The 20,608-nt window shown below is 41.6% G+C and overlaps 1 protein-coding gene across 5 annotated transcripts in view; it reads left to right on the forward strand.

Annotated features, from left to right (window-relative positions):
- The window catches only part of cpne3 (copine III), a 32,357-nt gene that overhangs the window by 2,720 nt on the left and 9,029 nt on the right, over window positions 1-20,608 (forward strand). For all 5 annotated transcript variants that reach the window (XR_004821023.2, XM_035741636.2, XM_035741635.2 and 2 more), the window contains 10 exons: window positions 162-302; window positions 615-794; window positions 5,544-5,618; window positions 5,696-5,767; window positions 5,942-6,022; window positions 7,097-7,186; window positions 14,252-14,350; window positions 14,431-14,577; window positions 14,793-14,926; window positions 15,372-15,426. Coding sequence is in view for 4 of the 5 variants with exons in the window: in XM_035741633.2 (XP_035597526.2) it covers window positions 162-302; window positions 615-794; window positions 5,544-5,618; window positions 5,696-5,767; window positions 5,942-6,022; window positions 7,097-7,186; window positions 14,252-14,350; window positions 14,431-14,577; window positions 14,793-14,926; window positions 15,372-15,426 (1,074 nt within the window). In the remaining variant the exon portion in view is untranslated. The remainder of the gene's footprint in view (window positions 1-161; window positions 303-614; window positions 795-5,543; window positions 5,619-5,695; window positions 5,768-5,941; window positions 6,023-7,096; window positions 7,187-14,251; window positions 14,351-14,430; window positions 14,578-14,792; window positions 14,927-15,371; window positions 15,427-20,608) is intronic.

Here is a 20,608-nt window from a genome sequence, read left to right on the forward strand (position 1 = left end):
TATTGCCTAGCCTCACAGTTAATGTTGGTAAAGTATCTGTAATAAAAGCAAACTTACATCAAACCTAGTTAGAAAAAACACATCTTTGGATGCTTGTATGTACAGTAGCTCACAGATTGTTTAATTTTGCCTAGGGACATTATCTGTCTCCTCTGTTACAGGCAGGTCCAATGGCGACACAGTGTGTGACAAAGGTGGAGCTGACTGTCTCCTGTGAGAATCTTCTGGACAAGGACATTGGCTCCAAGTCTGACCCACTGTGTGTTCTTCTCATGAACACTACTGGGTCACAGTGGTACGAGGTCAGTCACAGATTCTTGTTTGCCCAAGAAACACTGTGACATTGTTAAAATGTTAACTCGGCAAAAAAAAGATTTCTCCCCAAAGCCATCATCATGCATAATTGATTAGCTTGAATCTGTATTCCGCTTGACTGTTCAGAAAAGCATCTCAGCGTTGTAGAATGGCTAAAGCGAGCATTAACTAACTATTTCCAGGAAGAATCTGAAATGTTGGTCCAATTCAGTATCACTTGGTGTTGTTGATTAGTTTGATGAGGGTGTGAGAATGTGTATGTTTTGATTACTAACTGGCTGAATTTTTTGTGTTCGTAGGTGGGCCGCACAGAGAAGGTACAGAATTGCCTTGCGCCAAAGTTTGCCAAGAAGTTCATCATCGATTACTACTTTGAAATAGTGCAAAAGCTGAAGTTTGGAATTTTCGACATCGACAATAAAACTGTTGACCTAAGTGATGATGATTTCCTGGGAGAGCTGGAGTGTACCTTGGGCCAGGTGAGGTCTTTTTCTTTCCCCTCCTCACTTAATAAAGCCCGAGAAGCCGGTGTTTGGAGGATATATTGGCACGGGTGTTGTTAGGCCAAACACCGACTTCGAGGGCATCACTTTTTATATAACGGGTTACCAACATATTCAAATATTGATTGATATATTTTAGTTAAACTTTATTTTGATGAATTTATTCATACTATTTCATCCTTCCACGGGATATAGTCCTGACACAAATCTAGGGTTGCTACCCAAGCTGGCTGGTTGTTTGTTCTATCGGTTCGGTTGCCCGAGACGTGACCCAGTCATTAAGTCTTTTTTAGTTCTGCATCTATGGAACCACCCAGTTGTTCGTTCTAGATGTTATATTGCCATACTGGCTGGCAATATCCCTTGCTTGCTAGCTAGCCAATTACGGCTAACTTAGTCACGTAAAACAGTGCAGCTAGAATAACAGCAAAGTATTTGCATTTGTTTAAGCTGTTTTCTACAGACATTTATTTGTAAGTCTGTAGAAATGATGATGATTCATGATTTTGACTGGCTGAGAAGCTACTTGTTTGTCTCGTCCTGACTCCCACAAGTTTTATATAAATCTCCGCTATTGAAAATCAATTACTAGTCTAAAAGAAATGGCAGATAATGTCTAGATGCTTTTTACAGTGGAAATCAAGTTAATAAATTGTCTGGCTGGGCTAATGAGACAGTGAATTGCGCAGTGAGATGGAACAGGGTAAATAGGCATTTCAACATCATAGCTTTAGCCGGTGGTAACTTGTGGAATAGACACCGGCTGGATTGCGGTTTTAACCAATCAGCGTCCAGGATTAGACCGACCCATTGTATAAATATTGAAAGACGTTGCAGTAGTCTGTTTTGGTGATTCCGGTCAGTGTCCCACTGTCACTCACGTAGAGAGTTAGCATCATGCACAGTGCATACAAACCCCTATGTAGACGTGCAGTGGCTGTGCAATCTGTGACTTGACACTAAAGGTTTCTTTTAACTGTTTGTTCAGGCGGCTGAACAAACAGTCTGTATGGACTTTGTCTGTCTCAAGAGCACCGGTGTCAATGTAGGCAATAAGGCCTGAGGCGGTGTGGTATTCACCCCCCCTTTTTTTTTCAGAGTAAAACATATTTCAAAACTTGTATCCTGTATATTCTCTACTTTACGTGCAGATAACTGGCTACAGGTGAGGTTAGATCAACATAAGGTAAAGCTGAATCGATGTCTGCATGATCACGTAATGATCACAGTATTCTACATAACAGAACCGAATATAATAGCGGAGTAGTATAACGTTACTATAAGATGAAAACACCACCACATTCTTCTCAACATCGCGTGCCACTAGGCAAAATGCACAGGTAGGCTATGCTAATGCTACAGTTTAACACCATCTGCACTAAAATTAGCTCACTGTACATCATTCAAAACAACACCGTAGGCTACTACGACAACACTGTAACTCAAGATCAAAGTGCATATCCCCATGAAACTGATTTGAGATCAAATGGCTGATTTACTATGGGTAAAACTCATTCGCAATTGAATGCGGTGGTGTTTGTCTTACAGTAATGTTATACTATGCTATTATATTTGGTTCTGTTCTGTAGAATACTGTGATCATTATGTGAGATCTTGCAGACATTGATTCAGCTTGATTTAACTTTATTAATAAAACAACCACCATTCGCCTGAGTAGCCTGTTCTCTGCGCATAAAGTAGAGAATACACATCTGCAGAATCTTCGGGAAGCTCTGGATCTTTTAGTCAGCTGACTAAAGATCCCCCAACCCGAAAAAGTCAGATCCGCAGCCATGGCCTAAAAAGAATCTGGATGGAGCTAAACACAGGCAAAATCCTAGACGAATACCTGCCAAACCTACACCAGACACTGGGAGAGGAATTCACCTTTCAGTCGGTCAATAAACTACAACACAATGCCAAATCTACATTGGAGTTGCTTACCAAGAAGACGGTTAATGTTTGTGAGGGGCCTTGTTAGTTTGGACTTAAATCTGCTTGAAAAGATCCCCAACACCTTGACAGATAATGAACAAATATTGCACAATCCAGGTGTGCAAAGCTCTTAAGAGACTTACCCAACATGTTTCTAATATGTATTGACTCATGGGTGAATGCTTATTTTATTAAGATATGGTAGTGTTTTATTTTTCATTAATCTTCAAAAAAAAAAGTTATGTTTTTTGTGTTGATCGCTGACAAATCATTTTCAAATCAAATCAAATTTTATTTGTCACATACACATGGTTAGCAGATGTTAGTGCGAGTGTAGCGAAATGCTTGTGCTTCTAGTTCCGACAATGCAGTAATAACCAACAAGTAATCTAGCTAACAATTCCAAAACAACTACCTTATAGACACAAGTGTAAGGGGATAAAGAATATGTACATAAAGATATATATGAATGAGTGATGGTACAGAGCGGCATAGGCAAGATACAGTAGATGGTATTGAGTGCAGTATATACATATGAGATGAGTATGTAAACAAAGTGGCATAGTTAAAGTGGCTAGTGATACATGTATTACATAAGGATGCAGTAGATGATATAGAGTACAGTACGTATACATATGAGATGAATAATGTAGGTTATGTAAACATTATATTAGGTAGCATTGTTTAAAGTGGCTAGTGATATATTTGACATAATTTCCCATCAATTCCCATTATTAAAGTGGCTGGAGTTGAGTCAGTGTGTTGGCAGCAGCCACTCAATGTTAGTGGTGGCTGTTTAACAGATAGAAGCTGTTTTTCAGTCTCTCGGTCCCAGCTTTGATGCACCTGTACTGACCTCGCCTTCTGGATGATAGCGGGGTGAACAGGCAGTGGCTCGGGTGGTTGATGTCCTTGATGATCTTTATGGCCTTCCTGTAACATCGGGTGCTGTAGGTGTCCTGGAGGGCAGGTAGTTTGCCCCCGGTGATGCGTTGTGCAGACCTCACTACCCTCTGGAGAGCCTTACGGTTGTGGGCGGAGCAGTTGCTGTACCATGCTCCGAGGGCGCGGCTGGGGATGCCGTCTGGGCCTGCAGCCTTGCGAGGGTTGACACGTTTAAATGTTTTCCTCACGTCGGCTGCAGTGAAGGAGAGTCTGCATGTTTTAGTTGCGGGCAGTGTCAGTGGCACTGTATTGTCCTCAAAGCGGGAAAAAAAGTTATTTAGTCTGCCTGGGAGCAAAACATCCTGGTCCGTGACGGTGCTGGTTTTCTTTGTGTAATCCGTGATTGACTGTAGACCCTGCCACATACCTCTTGTGTCTGAGCCGTTGAATTGAGATTCTACTTTGTCTCTATACTGACGCTTAGCTTGTTTGATTGCCTCGCGGAGGGAATAGTTACACTGTTTGTATTTGGTCATTCGGTCACATTTTAAAACCTCTTAGATGTAACAGGAACCTGCGTGGTTCTGGTACCGGTTCCGACTGACATTTCCTCTTATAAATTGATCTATAGACACCGTAGATCAAAATGGCTTGCTTTGAGCCCTGGTTCCCGCAGACAAACTAGTATTTTTGTCTGAGCATGTGTGATGTAGGATGTGAAATCTGAAACCACTTGAAACTGGGATGTCCCTCCGACCATTTAATTCGCTCTTCTGACTGTACATAAACTGTCTGAACCCTACATCAAAGCCACTGACATGCCTGCAATCGTTACATCGTAGCGCAGCAAGAGATAGTGGTTTCACCACGGTAGGCCATTCTGAGATCGAAAATAATTAATTGATTTTGAACAAACACTTTCTGTTTGTAGTAGACGGACACGAGATGAAAGGTGAGTTCCTAGCGAGTTCAGGAAGCTAACTAAGATGATTTGTGAGGCATTCACAGCAATACGTTTTGATCAGTTGATAGCTTTAGAAAATATGCAAATGCTTTCTCTAATGCTAAACATATAAACATGTATTTTACAGTTATAAGGAAGGGGAAATCTTAGTTAGTCATTTTATAATTTGATTATGCTATATTTAGAAAGCATATGTAATTTCAAGCCTTATTCATAGTTATTGTTGAATGGGAAATAATCATAAAATAGTACACATTTTAAAATATGAATATGTACTTGAGCTTCTCCTCAAAAGTGATTACACCATAGCAATTTATAACTAGTTTCACCAGTAAGGTGATATTTTGACCTTTTGAGTATGCAGCATTAATAGTTATAGTTTATGGCCCTCGTGATAAATAATTACTTTTATGGATTGCGTAGATATAATGTTTGATTATATTTAGTTTACATTTAAGTGATTAATCCCACTTTGTAACAATGAAATTGAAGGAGGGTGAATACTTATGATAGTCACAGTACACGATGCAAGGCGGAGCACCTGGATACAGCCTTCAGCCATGGTACATTGACCACAAACCCAACATAAATAGAACTGTAAACAAGTATTTCTTCATCACAAATCTGGTACATTGTCTTATATACACACAGCTGAATGCTGTTTCAACCAATCAGCATCCAGAATTCAAACTACCTGGTTTGTAATACATTTTATAAACCGGGTACCAGTTTATATAAGAGGTAAGACACTTCAGGGGTTTGTGGTATATTGCCAATATAGCATTGCTAAGGGCTGTATCCAGGCACTCCGCTTAGAGTCGCACATAAGAACAGCCCTTAGCCGTGGTATATGGCCAATGTACCACACCCCCTCGGGCATTATTGCTTAAGTGGTCATTTACATTACAAGTGTTTCTTACGCTTCAAATTGTCTTTTCCAGGTGGTGTCTAGTAGAAAGCATACTAGACCACTGGTGTTGAAGAACAACAGGCCTGCAGGAAGAGGAACCATTACAGTGAGTCATTTACAGAGATGTTTGTTGTTTGTCGTTGTCTTTTTATTTTTTTATTTACTGTTTTATTTTCTTTGTAGATAATTGCTGAAGAAATAAAAGACAACAGGGTGGTGAATTTTGAGGCTGAAGCAAGAAAACTGGACAACAAGGTATTGATACAATATTGAAGAATGTGCACCAAGCACGGGTCATCCCATGAGTGACGAATCTATTGAAGTGATACTTGCTGCTCTGTAAAGCCAATAGTTGAGGGAAATAAAACATCACAATAGTTAGCTTGTGTCTGTTGTCTGTTGTGTTTTGACATATAAGGCTGTTTCCAGGATTTCTTTGGGAAGTCTGATCCTTACCTGGAGTTCTACAAGCAGACAGCGACGGGATGGCAGCTGGCTCACAGAACGGAGGTACAATACACCATAGACATTTCTATGGAGTACAACACAGACTCTCATACGGCCCATTTCAAAGGAGACTTCTTAACTGGTTTTACAACTACATACGACTTCCATTCAGTGATGCAGCACATACTGTACTCCTTGTCGTCTTTTGCATATTGTGAATGTTAAAGGCAGTTTTATTGTCTTGTGTGAAATGTGACGGCAATAACCGTAGACTACGTAATATCCTGTTGCACACTAGAGATGGCACGGTTAATCGAATATCCGGATATCCTAACAGACATCAGGACCCTTGTGAGTTCAAATTTGTCAACAATGAAAAAGTGTTGTCTAAATGAAATTGTCCCTGTGACATTGTTGCACACAAGGATATGACATTTGAAATGCTTAATTTAATAAAACAACAAACGTAAGAATGTAGTGTTTATGTACACCGCATTGAGCCACTGCTGCTTCAGACATGTGGCTTTGACAGTACGTTGTTTACAGTTGGGCATTGTAAATGTAGCCTACAACGTTTTGCTATTTTCCCCACTTCAGGGATTCACCTACATGCACGCCAACGGATCAATGCAAAATACTCACCAGATATAATTTTCTAAACAATAAGTTATTTGATAGTGAACATCGGACTTCTTTCACCTTTGCTGTTCGCCGAGGCTACCCTTAGCCCAAAACCTCCCGAGCTAGCACCCTGAAAACAACTGCGCCCTGTTGTGGCATTTTGCATCATTCTGATTGGTCGAGAGTAGCGCATTTCTTTTATTTACTTCGTTATTATTCAAATCGTGAAATAATTTCAAATGCCCATCAATCAGTATTGTGCACTGTGTTCACTGACTGAAACTGGAAACAGTATAACATTTGCATGGTTTCCTCCTTTTTGTCTAGAAACTCATTACTCTCCTCCTATTCTTTGTCCAGATGCCTCTAATGTGATTGAACCAAATGCTATGTAGCTAATGAGTGTCTGCTCTTGTACTGTGTCCAGACACTGGTGTTGTGATACAGATTGTGGTTAGTGGTAATGCAATACAGATAACGGTTACAATATTTGTCCCTGTGCCCTGCATATATAAGGTGGTGAAGAACAACCTGAACCCAACATGGAAACCCTTCAGGATCCCCCTGCAGTCCCTGTGTGGAGGAGACATGGACAAACATATAAAGGTATGTAGACCCACAACCACACCTGTACCACTACTACCTTACACATCAGCAACTCTTACCGCACAGACACTGAACTATTCCATATCTTTTGTATTTGATTTGGGGAATGTTTTGGTGTAACACCTTTTCCGGAATTGTGTGTGGTTTGCATGATAATAACACAGGTAATAACCTTAAGATACGTTCACCTCCACAATTATTGGCACCATTTGATAAAAAGATAAGCAAAAAAGATTGTATAAATAATACAAATACTAGAAAAGGGGGGAAATTATTATTTTATATGAATACAGTTGCTCAGAGAAAGATTCTGTTTAACAAGTTGTTTTTTTTGCATCAGAAAGATAGGTGTCAGTTATTGGCATCGACTTTGTGCCTCTTCCCCTTGCAAGGATAATGCCACGGAACCTTTTTCTATAATGTTTTGAGATTGGAGAATTTAAAATTCATTAAATGTTTAAATGTTGTGTCACTGATCTACACACAATACCCCATAATGTCAAAGTGGATTTTGTTTGTAGAAATGTTTTGAAATTAATTTTAAAAAATGTGTAGCTAAAATGTATTGAGTCAATAAGAATTCAACCCATTTGTTATTGCAAGCCTAAATAAGTTCAGGAGTAAAAATGTGGCAAGCAAATAACATGATTTTTTAATGACTACCCTATCTCTGTACCCCACACATACAGATAATTGTAAGGTTCCTCAATCGAGTTGTGAATTTCAAGCACAGATTCAACCACAAAGACCAGGGATGTTTATCAATGCCTCGCTTAGAAGGGCAGGCACCGATTTGGTAGATGTCAACAACAGCAAAAAAGCAGATGCTGAATGAATATCTCTTAATTAAGTTAATTACACTTTGGATGGTGTATCAATACACCCAGTCACTACAAAGATACAGGCGTCCTTCCTAACTCTGTTGCCAGAGAGGAAGGAAACTGCTCAGGTATTTCACCATGATGCATTGGCGACAATGGCAATTTAAAACAGTTTAATGGTTGTGATATGAGGAAACTGAGGATGGATCAACATTTTAGTTACTCCACAATACTAACCTACATGACAGAGAGAAAAGGAAGCCTGTACAGAATTAAAATATTCCCAAATATGTATCCTGTTTGCAACAAGGCACTTAAATAATACTGGGGGGGGATTAACACTTTTTATTCTAGACAAAAAGTTATGTTTGGGGCAAATCCAATACATCACTGAGTACTACTCTTCACATTTTCAAGCATGGTGGTGGCTGCATTATGTTATGGGTATACCTATCATCGGCAAAGACTAGCTATGGCAGGGGTGTCAAACTCATTCCATAGAGGTCCTAGTGTCTGCTGGTTTTTGGGTTTTCCTTTCAATTAAGACCTAGACAACCAGGTGAAGGTTAATTAGTGATCTAAATTCATCAATCAAGGACAAGGGAGGAGCGAAAACCTGCAGACACTCGGCCCTCCGTGGAATGACTAAGATGTTTTTTGGGGGGGGATAAGAAAAGGAATACAGCTAAACACAGGCAGTTTTGACTTAAATTTGCTTGAAAATCTATGGCAAGACCTGATAATGGCTGTCTAGCAATGGTCAACAATCAACTTGACAGAGCTTGAATAATGGGCAGATATTGTACAATCCATGTGTGCAAAGCTCTTAGAATCATAAAACACGGGACGAGATGTTAAAAACTGTCCATTGTGCCAATAGATGGAATGCACTCGCATGAGATTTGCCGTGATGTTGACAGAGTGGCATGGGAGGTTTATTTCTTAGACTGGGTTAAGATGTAAATTTTGGGACACATCCTCAGTAGTGTGCTTGCGAATCAGTGGGTGTTTCGGCCTTTAATCACTAAACACCCTCATCAAAGGTGGCCAGCTAAAGGGTGATCAAGCCTTAGCTTGTGTTCCATGCCCAATTAAGATGTCCCACGGGACTATGCAAGGCAGGGGCGTCCTCTTCCCTGAGCCAGCCCTACAGCTGACCGCATACCTCATATGCCCTCCTCAAGTTGGAGGGATCTGAATTGGGTTCTCAGGTGGGGGTGGGGGGTCATGAAGTTATAGCCCAGCAAGGGTACTTCCGTTTGATCCAGATCCACTGGCTGGCTGCCTCTTTCAGCTGCTTGAGAAACTGCTCTGACGGTCTGCCGCAGAGCCTGTCCATGGATTCCAAGTTCTTTCAGCAACCTGATGGTGGAAGAAGCCACGAATCCTCTGCATCCCACTTCAACTGGCCAGACTTTTGCATTCCAGCCACGCTTAGTTGCGTCTGCTGTAACGTAGTTTCTTACGCTCGTAGGCCTCTTCAACAGAGTTTTCCCACGGGACTGTGAGCTCTATGATGTACACAGCCTTTCGTGAAGGGGACCAGAGTACCATGTCTGGCCTAAGGTTGGTAGAAGCAATCTTAGGTGGAAAAATTAGTTGCTGGCCAATATCGACAAGCATCTTCCAGTCCCGGGCCATGGCTAGGTGTCCAGTTTCTGGCTTCGTAGGAGGCTACTTGGGCCTTTTCTGTCCCTCCCGGATGAATGTTGTTGTTTTGACGGGATTGCTTGTTTTTGGAGGTAATGAATTGGTTGTACTCCTCTTGGCCTCAAGTGCTGCAGCCAGGCTTTTGAGGACCTGATTGTGCCTCCAGGTGTAGCGGCCTTGAGAGAGGCTGGTCTTGCAACCTGTCATTATATGCCTGAGAGTCGCTGGAGCTGGGCAGAGGGGGCAGGTCGAGTCCTCGCCCATACCATTGATGTAGATTTTTTGGTGATGGAAGCACATCATAAACAGCTCTTATGATGAAGCTGATGTTGCTTGCCTCCATTTGCCAAAGCTCACCCCAGTTGATCTTTCTCCTCTCCAGGCCTTCCCACCGCGTCCATTGCCCTTGTTTAGCAAGAGAGACAGCCTTTGCACTTCTTGCAGTCTCCTCCTGTCTGCGCACCTCCTCGACCACCAGCTTCCTGCGTTCAGATGTTGTTGCCTTATGGAACATTGGTTTGCTTGCTGCCAGGCCAAAGCCTCCTCTTCCATGCTGGATATTCCCCACAATGTCTTGGTGTCTCAGGGCTGATGTTGCTTGCTGCACAGCCTTGGATGATGTCCATTTCTGTCCAGTTTGTAGGGGAGGTGCAGCCTTGCTAATGGTCTGGTCTTTGGAGTCCTTCAATGTCATCTGAAGTCTTACTTTAGAGCACTTGTACTCCTCCGTTAGACTTGTAAGAGGTAGTTCAAGGACCCCTTTGCCATAGAGGCCGATGTTACTCAGGCATCGTGGGACACCCAGCCATTTCTTCATGTATGAGGTAATGGTTCGCTCCATCTTCTCCACTGTTGTTATTGGGACCTCATAGACGGTGAGTGGCCACATTACCCGGGGGAGAAGTCCAAACTGTAGGCACCAAAGCTTGAGCCTCCCAGGCAGTAGGGTCTTGTTGATGTTCTCAAGACCGTCGGCGATGTCCTGCCTTACTTGCTGAACTTGATCTTTATCCCGGAGGCTTTCGTTGTACCATCTACCCAGGCTCTTGATGGGTTGCTCAGACACCGTTGGTATCGGGTCATCTCCAATGCAGAACCTCACATCTTTAAGCTGTCCATTGACTATGGAGATGCTTTGAGATTTGCTTGGCTTGATTTTAATCCGGGCCCACTTGTTATCCTGCAGTTTTGCAAGTAACCGCCTGGTGCATGCTGCAGTGGTGGTCAGTGTAGTCATGTCATCCATGTATGCTCGGATAGGTGGGAGAAGGAGCCCTTCCTTAGTTCTCTCACCGCCAACCACCCATCTCGATGCCCTGATGATGACTTCCATGGCCATAGTGAAGGCCAGAGGAGAAATTGTACAGCCTGCCATTATGCCTACTTCCAAGCGCTGCCATGTTGTTGTGAAGTCAGGTGTTGTGAAACACAATTGCAGGTCTTGGAAATAGGCCTTTACCAGTGTAGTGATGGGTTCTGGTACATGGAAAATGTTGAAGGATTCCCAGAGGAGTTCATGGGGAACTGAGCCAAAGGCATTGGCCAGGTCGAGGAAGATGACATAGAGGCCTCTCTTGTCCTTCTTAGCTGTTTGGATCTGGTGCCAAATCATACTAGTATGTTCCAGGCAACCAGGGAAACCAGGATTGCCTGCTTTCTGTACAGATGTATCAATGTACTTGTTCCTTTCCAGATAAGTGGACAGCCTCTGTGCTATTATACTGAAAAAGATCTTCCCTTTGACGTTGAGAAGGGAGATGTCTGTCGCATCCTTCTCTTTCGGGATTAGCACACCACCAGCCCTTCGCCATGCCTTTGGTATTATTTCCTTCTGCCACACTATCCTCATAAGCCTCCAAAGAAAGCGTAGAACATCCCGGGGCATTCTTGTAGAGCTTGTATGGTACTCCATTAGGCCCAGGAGCCGAGGCCGCTCTTGCTCTTCGGACAACGTTCTCTACTTCCCTCCATTTTGGAGGGTCAGTGTCCAGTTTGAATTCTGGTGGTTGAATAGGTGGGATGTCATGTGGGATGATTATCTGCTCATGCCTTTTCATGTCCTGGTGGACCTTTTCCAGATGTTCTTCCAGTTCAGGCTTTAGAGTTTTTAGGATCCCGCACTTTTCCTTTGTGAAGAGATCTTTGACAAACTTAAAGGGTTTTTTATAGAACTGTGTTCTTGAGTGTTGCTTCTTCCTATGACGTTTCCTTAAGTTTTCCTCTCTTCACAAGGTTGCCAGCCGACATTTTAATGTCTGCTTGGACTAGCATGAGACCTTCTCTCTCTGCATCAGAGGCCTTCTTCCACTGCTTCCTCAGCTGCCTTCTCTCTCTGACAAGTATCTCGATCTCCTGCTGCCTCCTAGATTTGGCTGGTGCGGGTGGTGTCTTGCCACTTCTCCTTTCGTTTACTCCAAAGCGCTCTTCTCCGTAGTGGTAGATAATGTCTCCCATCCTTTCAAGCTTTTTCTCTGCTGTTCCTACCTGTTGTTCCAAGATTTGTCAGGTCGTTGTTGATTGTTTCCCACTCTCTCTTTTCAACAGCTTTGGGCCACTTCACACTCTGTCTGTGCCCTTTGATCTTTTCCTCTTTTAGAGGTCTCTGTGGTTGCGTGTGTTCATCCACCGGCATTTCTGTGCTTGTGTTATCTTTCTCGGTTACAGGGGTGCTGATGCTCTGCGAACTTTGGTTTGCGTCCGGTCGCTGTGCTTCATTCGACTGATTTGACCAGCTGCTTCGTAAGAAGTACTGGTCAATGCGAGGTCCCTGTCTCTGCTCTCCCAAGCACCTTTTTCCTCGATGGATCCTTAACCCCCTTGCCGATGTTACTCTCTCCCAACCACAGCTGCACACCTGAAGTGTGTGTCCTGCTGCTGTTATGGTTGTCTCATGTGCTGTGTTCCTACTCGTAGTCGTTTCCGTTCCTGGGTCCGTAACCGTGTGATCAGTCGTTGAGCCATCTTGCGCCCCAGCTCTCGCAGGCTCTAGGGGTATGTTCCTTTGTTGACTTTCAGTAGAGACTTACCAAAAAACGACTCAGCTGTGATCGCCGCCAAAGGTTCTTCTACAAAGTATTGACTGAGGGCTGTGAATTCTTATGTAAATGAGGTATTTCTGTATTTCATTTTCAGTAAATTTGCTAAAACTTCTCACTTATGTTCTCACTTTTATAATGTGTTATTGTATGTAGAAAAAAATCTAATCCATTTTGAATTCAGGATGTAACACAATGTGGAATAAGTCAAGGGGTATGAATACTTTCTGGAGACAATGTATGAAGGGCAAAAATCATTACCCAATCTCTTAATTGTTGAGTTCTTTGCCTTTCTCCAAGGTGATGGTTGACATGTTTTTTTTTAAGTATTTTTTAAATTTTTTAATTATTATTATTTATTTTTTTTACATGTGGGTTGCCTCATTTTTATACCCCAGTGAAACAGGAAGCTGTGGTTGGCCACAATAAAGTTCCTTAAACTGAGATTAACTTGAAAAAAGTAGAAAGTTAATGCAGATTTTATAAGACTTCAGGGGTGCCAATCATTTTGAAACTTATCTTTTTCAGATTTTTTGTATTAGTTTAACAATCTCTTTCTCTGAGCAATTGTATTAGTGTAAAATAATATAATTTCCCCAATTTTGGAGGGCATACAATATAGCTTAGTATTTGTATTATTTATATTATAGTCTTTTTGTTGCTTATCTTTATCAAGGGTGCCAATAATGTTGGAGGTGACTGTACTTGTTAACAGTTTTAAACAGAGCGGGGGGGAAATAACTGCATTAACTCTCACGTTTTATAGTAGAGTTTAAATGGTTATCGTTCTCTACTATTAGCTAAGTGGACTACTACTGTACATAATCTGTACAGCATTTGAGGGCATTGATTGATGTTGACAATTGGTGATTTTTCAGCTGTAAATACTCCTAATGCAGTCTTTTAAGGAACAACTGATACCCACACTGGAGGACATGTGAGTTACCCTCGGACCTGGGTTCAAATTTTTGGAGGTTTTATTGAGCCTGCCTGTGCCTACACTTTAAGGACTCTTTCATTGGTTTCAATGTCACAGACAAGCTCAATCGAGCAGGAAACAAATCTTATTTAAACCCAGGTCATCTACCGTCATCAGCCCGGTGTGTGTCCAACTCCAACCTCATGTGCCTTCAGTAGAAGGGTGAAGTGACTAGTCAGTAGTGGAAGACTGGAGTGGGTGGGGAACACTTACCCTGTAGTAGGCTGTATCCATCCTGTACTGATAGCCACGGTTCCAGCCCTTCCATAGACATCCATATTGTCTTTGTTGGACAAATGGCGGAAGTTGATGAAGCCTCTGTCATCATGGCATCTTTTTGTTGTGCATTAGTGTTAGTTAACTTGTGTTACCTTTGCTCTGAGTTTGGTTTGCCGTCTTGGTTTGGTGTTTTCCATTGCATGATCTTGTTCACCTGCGGTCTGATTCTTACTGAGTGTGATGTGAATGATGTTTGTTTGGGGTTTGAAACCGTTTGTGTGTTCATGTTACACACCTTTTTGAGGAGTCATTTTGTGGCTTGTTGCTAACCTGTTAACTCCGACTCTATGCTCGTCCTAAGGTGGAGTGCTACGACTATGACAATGATGGATCTCATGACCTCATTGGAATCTTTGAGACCACCATGACACGTCTGCAAGAGGCATCGCGCTCCTCACCGGTGAGATGGAGTGCAAGGGTTACTCTGCGTGTGTCAGCCTGTGTGGTTCTTCTCATCCTTGCTCCTCTGTCCCTCCCCAGGCTGAGTTTGAGTGTATCAACAGTAAAAAGCAACAGAAGAAGAAGGGATACAAAAACTCTGGTGTGGTGAGTGTGAAGCTGTGTCAGGTGGTGAAGGAGTATACCTTCCTGGACTACATCATGGGAGGTTGCCAGATCAACTTCACTGTGAGTAAAGATTTCTCTCTAAATGACCTCTAGCACAGAAATGGTTCTTTCATGCGGAGTTTTTCTGTGTTGTACATCGCACCTGTCTGTTTTTCTTATTCATTGTCTTTCAATTTGTGTCCTATGCCTGCCAGCAAAAATGTATTGAATAAAGTTCATTGAATTGAACTGCCACGACAATAAGCCTCGTCTCTCTGTCTCCCTCTCATCTGTAGGTGGGTATTGACTTCACAGGGTCAAACGGTGACCCCAAGTCTCCCCAGTCTCTCCACTACATCAGTCCACAAGGGGTCAATGAATACCTGTCTGCCATCTGGTCCGTTGGCATGGTGATCCAAGACTATGACAGGTAATCTGAACTGTACTACTCCCCATATGCTACATTATATATGGTGCAGTGTCTGAGAAACTCACACCCATAATATGCTGAATTATTTATTTTTCCCCATGTAAATGCAATGGTGCTGTATGTTTTTGCTTGAACTGCCTGCCCCTGGAACTGTTGGATGCAAAAATACCATTATTGCCCTTTATCTGGCTTTGCATTCTGTTAACCTTAGGCAATAGTTGTTTGTGTGAATGTTAATGATTAGGATAGTGTGTGTGTGTGTGTGTGTGTGGATTTTCATGTTTAATGATGGAATGTGCTGATGCAAGTTAGCTCTTTAGTTAGGCTGAGGTGGTTTCCATAGACGAGGTGTGAGGATATGATCCTGCCTCTTAGTTTCCATTGTGGTTGTATCATTGTTTTGAATGATGGGGAAGTAAGTATCTGACTGAAATGTTCCCTGCAGTGACAAAATGTTCCCTGCCTTTGGCTTTGGAGCACAGATCCCACCTACCTGGCAGGTAAATACGGATTTTCATATTTATTTATTTATTTTATTTCACCTTTATTTAACCAGGTAGGCAAGTTGAGAACAAGTTCTCATTTACAATTGCGACCTGGCCATGACAAAGCAAAGCAGTTCGACACATACAACAACACAGAGTTACACTTGGAGTAAAACAAACATACAGTCAATAATACAGTATAAACAAGTCTATATACGATGTGAGCAAATGAGGTGAGATAAGGGAGGTAAAGGCAAAAAAAAGGCCATGGTGGCAAAGTAAATACAAAATAGCATGTAAAACACTGGAATGGTAGATTTGCAGTGGAAGAATGTGCAAAGTAGAATGAATATGGTGAACATCATTATCTCTTGTGGACAGATGCATGTAACAGGATAATGCAAGAAAACCCTATCACAAACTAATAGCAAAATCACATTTGGCCGCCACTTTAGCTAAACGCTAATGAGCGAAAACGAACAAACTAATTGCAAATCCACAAAGTCAAACAAGCTAGTTGCTAACGAATGTCATTTTTGGTGAGTGTGGACATTTTATGAGTGAAATTGTGCAAATTAACAAAGTTGTGGTGCATTCTTTTTTTGAAGGAAGAGGAGCATGTATACACAGAACAGAGAAGAGAACGAAGGAGTAAAAACCACTAGTAGGAAGCTCAGGGGAAAAAATGGCATCCAGAGCTCTGACTTCTGGTAGAAAGACATTATACGATATCTGATGGCAAACATTTAGTAGTGAATTGCATGCAAGTATAACTTCGTCACCTCCTGCACTGCATAACAGGGACTCGCCGGTAGATATAGAACACTATGGACTCACCAGCTCCCACTTTCTCCCGTTGTGATATTTACAAACACCTGACTGGCTCAGCTGTTCTAGGGAACTATGGTAAGCTTCATAATGTAAAATGTAACCATTGAAATGAAGAACGCAGTGTGCTTTATCACCTAACGTATATCACAAGTTGACAGCAGGGATTAACTTTAAAAAGTAGCCACAAATATTACATTTTGTTGAAAAACTTCAAAGAAATAGGTTTGATGGTATTGAAAAACCATCCCATGGCTTTTCCCAAATACCCTGGTATATGGCATATACGGAATACCGTCCAACCCTACCATGTAACTAAGAAATTTGCTGGAAAGAAAGTGATTTTTTTTGTTGTTGAATAGTCATGACTGGTTTGAGATAGCCGTCGTAAAATGACAGTGGAGAAGGATATCATTGCTACTTAACGCAGATCCAAGTTCAGTTTTGATATCCGATGTTGTCATTAGCGTAGGGTTAGCTGGACATTTCTGATTGGTCTAAGAACTGTGAAAACTGTGACAACTGTCAGCCTCTCCCCGCTTGACTATTTAGTGATTTTGCCAACACAGCCAGATATTCACAATCTTTAACCCTTAACTTTGTCTAAACAATTGTATTTGTTGATTTAAATCAGACTTTATTAATGCAATGAGTAATCCAGGAATGTCACAAGTTCATTGACACAAGAAAAAACTCTACAGCACTCAATGACTAAAATGAAAGGCTTAATTAATTCCAGACACAAAGGGTCCGTGGAGCTCTACCTTCTCACCAATCTATTAGGCAAGATTTTAGTTCTGGGTTTCTGAGATTGTGAACATCGCGGTCCCGCATTAAATGACGTTCAGTTTTTAAAGGCTTCATAAAGCCCTAATGCCTTTATAAGCACTACATGTGTTAGAAAGCATCTGTCATGTGGCGTAAATACCCATGTCGAATGTGATGTAAGCACATGCTTTATAAAGGGTTGCATGTTGTGATGAAGGATGGCATACGCTCTGAAGTGATGTCCTGTCACATTACACCTAATCTCATTCCCAGACACTTCTGCCCAAATGCCTGGAAGGTCTGGTGGCCCAACGCACCAAACTTGGCCTTCATTAGTTAGGGTTAGGTAGTAAAATCACATTTTAAGAAGATGGATGGGCAGGGATTAGCAATAATTATGACTTTTTGACTGTGTTGAATAGTGACAATGACAAATACTTTACTCAGTAAGGTCACTCCCTTAGAATTCTATGGGCACTCCCAAAAAGGCCAACTTTGAATGGTTGATGTCCCAGGCTTATACAGTGCCTTGCGAAAGTATTCGGCCCCCTTGAACTTTGCGACCTTTTGCCACATTTCAGGCTTCAAACATAAAGATATAAAACTGTATTTTTTGTGAAGAATCAACAACAAGTGGGACACAATCATGAAGTGGAACAACATTTATTGGATATTTCAAACTTTTTTAACAAATCAAAAACTGAAAAATTGGGCGTGCAAAATTATTCAGCCCCCTTAAGTTAATACTTTGTAGCGCCACCTTTTGCTGTGATTACAGCTGTAAGTCGCTTGGGGTATGTCTCTATCAGTTTTGCACATCGAGAGACTGACATTTTTTCCCATTCCTCCTTGCAAAACAGCTCGAGCTCAGTGAGGTTGGATGGAGAGCATTTGTGAACAGCAGTTTTCAGTTCTTTCCACAGATTCTCGATTGGATTCAGGTCTGGACTTTGACTTGGCCATTCTAACACCTGGATATCTTTATTTTTGAACCATTCCATTGTAGATTTGGTTTTATGTTTTGGATCATTGTCTTGTTGGAAGACAAATCTCCGTCCCAGTCTCAGGTCTTTTGCAGACTCCATCAGGTTTTCTTCCAGAATGGTCCTGTATTTGGCTCCATCCATCTTCACATCAATTTGAACCATCTTCCCTGTCCCTGCTGAAGAAAAGCAGGCCCAAACCATGATGCTGCCACCACCATGTTTGACAGTGGGGATGGTGTATTCAGGGTGAGGAGCTGTGTTGCTTTTACGCCAAACATAACATTTTGCATTGTTGCCAAAAAGTTCCATTTTGGTTTCATCTGACCAGAGCACCTTCTTCCACATGTTTGGTGTGTCTCCCAGGTGGCTTGTGGCAAACGTTAAACAACACTTTTTATGGATATCTTTAAGAAATGGCTTTCTTCTTGCCACTCTTCCATAAAGGCCAGATTTGTGCAATATACGACTGATTGTTGTCCTATGGACAGAGTCTCCCACCTCAGCTGTAGATCTCTGCAGTTCATCCAGAGTGATCATGGGCCTCTTGGCTGCATCTCTGATCAGTCTTCTCCTTGTATGAGCTGAAAGTTTAGAGGGACGGCCAGGTCTTGGTGGATTTGCAGTGGTCTGATACTCCTTCCATTTCAATATTATCGCTTGCACAGTGCTCCTTGGGATGTTTAAAGCTTGGGAAATCATTTTGTATTCAAATCCGGCTTTAAACTTCTTCACAACAGTATCTCGGACCTGCCTGGTGTGTTCCTTGATCTTCATGATGCTCTCTGCGCTTTTAACGGACCTCTGAGACTATCACAGTGCAGGTGCATTTATACGGAGACTTGATTACACACAGGTGGATTGTATTTATCATCATTAGTCATTTAGGTCAACATTGGATCATTCAGAGTTCCTCACTGAACTTCTGGAGAGAGTTTGCTGCACTGAAAGTAAAGGGGCTGAATAATTTTGCACGCCCAATTGTTCAGTTTTTGATTTGTTAAAAAAGTTTGAAATATCCAATAAATGTCGTTCCACTTCATGATTGTGTCCCACTTGTTGTTGATTCTTCACAAAAAAATACAGTTTTATATCTTTATGTTTGAAGCCTGAAATGTGGCAAAAGGTCGCAAAGTTCAAGGGGGCCGAATACTTTCGCAAGGCACTGTATGTGCTGTGTGTGCAATAGTCTGGGAAGGACGTTACACCAAGAAACTCTTACCTTGAAGAAAGCCCCCCAACCTAAAGAAATTGAAAATGTATTTTTTCTGGAACCAAGTTACATGTTCCTCAGTAAACGAACACGCACACAACAAAAACAATCCATACCGCGCGGTGCTGTGCCCAGTCAAGTCTTTGACACATTCACCCACTTCCCCTTGCTGAAAGATGAGCCACAAAATGTTGGCACCAATGTAACAGGTTGTAATCGAGGCCTGGACTCCAACATGGGAACATAAGAGGAATACTTGGTGCGTTAGTCTCAGGTTGGACTATTCCAAATCATCTTGGTTCTGACACATACACACACAAGCTTTTCCCTACAGTAACCTGTGGATCGTGAGAACCTTCATAAATCAGCAGAATGTTAATAACCTATTTAATGACACTTTATGTAGTGTCCTGTAATACTTAGCTTGAAGTGAGACACCTTCGGTCATTCATAAGACATCCATAAAGACTATCGCATGGCACTATACTTAATTTAAAGTCAGATCCATTTGGTAATTTTATAACACATACATACATTTCTTGTATCATGACACTTGTTTTTTTTTTACATTGGATAAAAGTAGAAACTCAGAGCTAGAAAATGGTATATCATACACTACAGTTGAGGAACAATGGGAAAGTAATTCTACTTTGAAAATTGAAAAACTTGTAACCCCACTTTTGAGAAAATAGCCCTTGAATGTTTTGGTACACCTGCTGGAGAGATTTTGTCTACACCCATTCAGCATTGTTCACACCCTCTTAAGCTTTAGCCCCACCCATCTCTTTAAGGATTCACATGTGAGGCCATGTGCGAAACAGAGTGAGTACGGTACTAAGCAACCAAAGATTTCAAGACTAAAGGCTGGTTTATACTACGTCTATCGATAGTTGTCACAGTGACATCACGAACATTCTATTGTCATTATGAAAAAGTATAAACACAAAAATGACAGGCTGCATGACATCAGCAGCCTGTTAGTCCAAAATAGCGTAGTGTATTTTAGCAACAAACCCATCTGTTTAAAAATGTATTTAGTATATGTCAATCTAGCAAACCATGCAACTTTCTAACCAATGTTTTGGTTTGTTTCTTGCTTGTTAGCTAGCTAACGTTAAGTTCGCTGGCTAGCCAATTCAAATAATGACCATATCATAGCTTACAATGTCTTAACTTTAGCTAATTTGTATTCATTATTACAGAAAATAAACTCACAATAAGATCATTATTTACAAGTTAATGGCGAGCTAATTCCCGATAATAGCTTATAGTTGTGAGTGCGATGAAATAAAAGCAGGGCATTCTACTGGATAATTTTTGAACTTGGACACTGTCTCGTTTGCCTAACGTTATATCCTAATTCGACTTTGGTGCAGGTCATGTTGTTCTTCACACTACCGTCTCT

Source organism: Oncorhynchus keta, chromosome 28 (genome assembly GCF_023373465.1).
Source record: "Oncorhynchus keta strain PuntledgeMale-10-30-2019 chromosome 28, Oket_V2, whole genome shotgun sequence".
Lineage (NCBI taxonomy): Eukaryota > Metazoa > Chordata > Actinopteri > Salmoniformes > Salmonidae > Oncorhynchus > Oncorhynchus keta.